The sequence below is a fragment of the Montipora foliosa genome, chromosome 5, assembly GCF_036669935.1.
Source record: "Montipora foliosa isolate CH-2021 chromosome 5, ASM3666993v2, whole genome shotgun sequence".
Lineage (NCBI taxonomy): Eukaryota > Metazoa > Cnidaria > Anthozoa > Scleractinia > Acroporidae > Montipora > Montipora foliosa.
The window spans coordinates 37,232,788-37,236,979 of record NC_090873.1 but is presented as its reverse complement, the minus strand read 5'-3'; the positions used below and the strand labels follow the sequence as shown (position 1 = coordinate 37,236,979).

Below are 4,192 nucleotides of genomic sequence, written 5' to 3'. Positions count from 1 at the left end.
AGAAAGACAGCTACAGAGTTGCAGGTACTCAGATTGGCACTTCACGTCAATGTTGTAAGTACCCAACACATTGTTGATAAATATTAAGCATGTTTTGAAGGGGTTGGCAAGTTGAATGATTATCAAGTTAAGATTCATCGGCACAGTGACATTAAGCCGGTAGCACAGCATAATAGAAAAGTGCCATTCAGTCTGAGAGAGAAAGTTGAGAAAAAGTTACAAGAGCTGGAGCAAATGGACATTATTGTGAAGGTGAAAGGTCCAACACCTTGGATCAGTCCGATTGTTGTAGTCCCAAAACCATCTGGGGAGATTCGTTTGTGCGTAGATATGGGCAGAGCCAACGAGGCGATCATTAGAGAAAGACACCCTATCTCAACGGTGGACGAGGTTCTCCAAGATATGACCCAAAGCATCGTGTTCTCAAAGTTAGACCTTAAGTGGGGTTATCATCAGCTGGAGCTGAAAGAAGAAGCTCGAGGGATAACAGCCTTTACAACACACGCTGGTCTGTACCGTTATAAGAGACTTATGTTTGGGGTAACATCTGCTCCTGAAATATACCAACATGCCATACAACAAGTTCTTCACGGATGTGAAGGTGTACGTAATATTTCTGATGATATCATTCTTCCTGCTAAAGATGATCGAGAGCACGATGAGAGGCTTGAAAAGTTGCTGGAGAGAGTATAACAAAGAGGTTTAACCGTAAATAAAGAGAAGTGCATGTTTAAAGTGCCCCAGTTAGAATTCATGGAATACCTCCAGTCCATACGTGGCATTGGTCCTACAGGATCAAAGTTTGAAGCAGTGGTCAAAGCAAGAGAACCAAAAATTGCAGAAGAGATTAAATTGAAAGCGCTGGATAAAGAAAGTAAGAAAAGCAAAAGAAAAGAGAAAAAGGCAAAAACAGACAGCGATCAAGCTGGAGAAGCTATGGTTCCTTTGGTTGGAAAGGGTGAAGAGGAAAAACCTGAAAATGGTGAAGAAATGAATGAAGACAAGATAGTGGAAAACAAGAGTAAAAGAAAGGATGAAAGTGGAAGAGTAAAAGATGACATTGAGGAAGAAAAAGCGGAGCCCAACAGTTTAAAAGAAGAAAAGAAAAGAAAGAAAGATAGTAGATTCTCGAAGGAAGATGTAGAGGAAGATTACGTCCCGGAAGCGAAGCAGGGAAAGAGAGAAAAGAGACTACAGACAAAAGAAGAAATGATGAGGAAGAAGATCAGGAGACGAGAACTGTGGAGGAGAAGGAACTGAGTAAAGAGGGAAGGAGGAGTAAAAGAGAAAGAAAGAGAGCAAAAGAGGAGAATGAGGAGGGAAAATATCAGAAACCTAATACTAAAGATGAAGCAATAAAAGGTTATGAAAAGAAATTGGGAGCTGAAGTGAAAAGGAGATTAAAAGAAACGAAAAAACGGAAAGAAGAGAATGTTGAAGAAGCAGACCAGAAGGAATCTTATTTCGGAAAACGAAAACCACTGATAAAAAGGAAAAAAAACGAGGAAAGAAGAAACAGAGACCCATGAGCATAAGCAGGCGTCATTGGAAGCTGGATCAGAGGTAAAAAGTCGAGAGGAGAAACAGGAACATTCGCGTCATCACCAGGTGTAACCGTGTGCCTGAGCGTCTTAAAGACTATAACTTTGACTGAGGAACATTTGAAGATTTATTTTCTGTATTCAATCGCTTTAAAGGGATTTTAGTTTTCATGCTAGTTGTAGTTACTTGAAGTCGTTCATTGAACTGTTTGGACTTGTTTTGATAAGTATAGCCGAATAATAGGTGTCAATCCTCAACTGTGGTTTTCTGACAAATGAACAATGGACAATTAATTTAAAACAAGGGAGACATTGTAATCTTTGTGACGTAAGTTTTACATAGACCCCAGGGTACTATGGGTAAAAAGCACATGGAATGAGGTTTAAAATCTTGTGACTTCATGTTTGGCTCGATCCGTTCTTTCAAAAAAAATTACGGTTAAATCCGGTTATTACAAGAAACATTTCAAGAACCTGAGTTCAAACGATAATATATATATATATATAAGTAGACAGGAAATCGACTTGTCTGCATAGAGTGCTCGATATCGTTAGATAGAGCAGAAATAAATGATTTGGTTGAAAAGTTAAAACAAGACTAGATGTTGCATCTCGACAACGCTGTTTCGTGAGTTGCCTCACTCATCAGGAGTTTAATACTAAATGTATATACAACAAACGCGCTATAGAAATCACACCGCATCATTCAGAAATACAGCATCTAGAAACTCAACGGAACTCAGTAAATACGTCTGGTCGTTGAAGGACAATAATATTAACCACGTAATTACATGGCAAATCATAGCACGCGCCAAACCGTATAGCAGTGCAAGCAAGCGTTGCAACTTGTGCTTACTTGAGAAGTTTATTATAATCCGCGAACCGCACCGCTGCACACTAAACAAAAGAAATGAACTTGTTTCATGTTGTAGACATAGGAAAAAATCACTACAGCGTAGTAATTGAGCAGCCCTTAGGGAGCCCTTATGTAAATTTCAAGGATACTTAAAGTGACGATTGTTGTATATACATTTAGTATTAAACTCCTGATGAGTGAGGCAACTCACGAAACAGCGTTGTCGAGATGCAACATCTAGTCTTGTTTTAACTTTTCAACCAAATCATTTATATATATATATATATATATATATATATATATATATATATATATATATATATATTATATATATCTATGAACTTAAGTTGTTTGATTTGGGGTTACTATAAAGGTCTTATTTGTCCTAATCATTGTTACATTTAATTAGGTTATTGTTTCCTCAAATTTGCATTTTCATATGTTAAACTTGAGTCGATAATATAAACAGAGTTTAGCCTTGCTTTGAAACAATGCGCTTCAATTCGCTTCAATTTTGGCAAATCAAAGAATAGACTGATTTAGAAACAGGACGCGAGAGCTCTAGGACGCGCTGTTTGGCCGTGTTACGTCCCGGGAAACTGAGACCGACAGGACGTCCATCTATTTGATTTAGCGCGGGAAAGAAGACGTGTCGTCGTCCTGTGATGTTTACAAACATGGCGAACTCTCTTCAAAGAGTCAGAGAAGCACTTGTCTTTGCTTATTTTGACGATATTATCGACGAAGAAGAATTTGCAGTTCTTTAAGAGGAAAATGTATCAAGAGAAGTGTTTCCTTACTGGAAATATGACAGATTTTCTTTTGATGACATGGACGAAACCGAGTGTAAATTTGAATTTCGATTTCACAAAGCTGACCTGGAGCTACTGTTTCATACTTTAGGATTTCCTGATAAGTTTAGTTGCTCCCAAGGAACTGTCTGTACAGGTATCGAATGAGTTTTCATTCTCTTAAAAAGACTTGCCTTTCCTTGTAGGTATAGTGACATGGTTTTCAGATTTGGTGGAAATCCAACAGAGTTGCGCTTAATTTTTAACCATGTTCTGGATTTTACCTTTGAAGCACATAATTATCGCTTGAACTCTTGGAATCAACCATTTCTTGTTGAGGTGCTCCGCTCCAAAACTGTTTTGGTTTTATCGATGGAACTCTTTGTAAGAGTTCAAGACCCAAAAAAATCAACAAATAGTTTTCAATGGACATAAACGTGCCCATGGAATAAAATTCCAAAGTGTTGTGCCCCTCAATGGAATTATTGCAAACTTGAATGGACCATATGAAGGACGTAGGCATGATAGCACTATGCTGTGTGAATCAGGATTATTGACGGACTTGCAAAGAGTTGCTTGGATAAATGGTCAGCCTTTATGTCTTTATGGGGACCCAGCCTACCCCATTAGTCTTTACTTACAAGCTCCTTTTAGGAATGTACAGCTTACCCCACAGATGGCCATTTTTAACGAGCTCATATCTGAAGTCAGAATTGCAGTAGAATGGATGTTTGGAACAATCAAAAACTATTATAAATTCATAGATTTCAAACAGCAGATTAAAATCGGTCTCAGTCCAATAGGAAAAATTTACTTAGTCTGAGGAATTCTTCAAAATGCCCACACATGCTTGTATGGCAATATTGTCGTCTCTGAATATTTTGATTGCGATCCTCCCGATCTTCATGAGTATTTCTGGTAACAAAAAGGTTACTCATTATGAACTTAATACATTTCATTGTGCCATAGTAGTGATTAGATGAACCGCATATTAATGAATTTCC

At 37.9% G+C, this 4,192-nt stretch overlaps 1 protein-coding gene across 1 annotated transcript; it reads left to right on the top strand.

The window, feature by feature from the left end:
* The first annotated feature begins 753 nt into the window (after positions 1 to 753).
* On the top strand, positions 754 to 1,260 carry LOC138002682 (nucleolar protein 58-like). Its single transcript, XM_068848682.1, has one exon. It carries the CDS (start codon positions 754 to 756, stop codon positions 1,258 to 1,260), a length of 507 nt encoding a protein of 168 aa, XP_068704783.1.
* Positions 1,261 to 4,192: the final 2,932 nt, after the last annotated feature.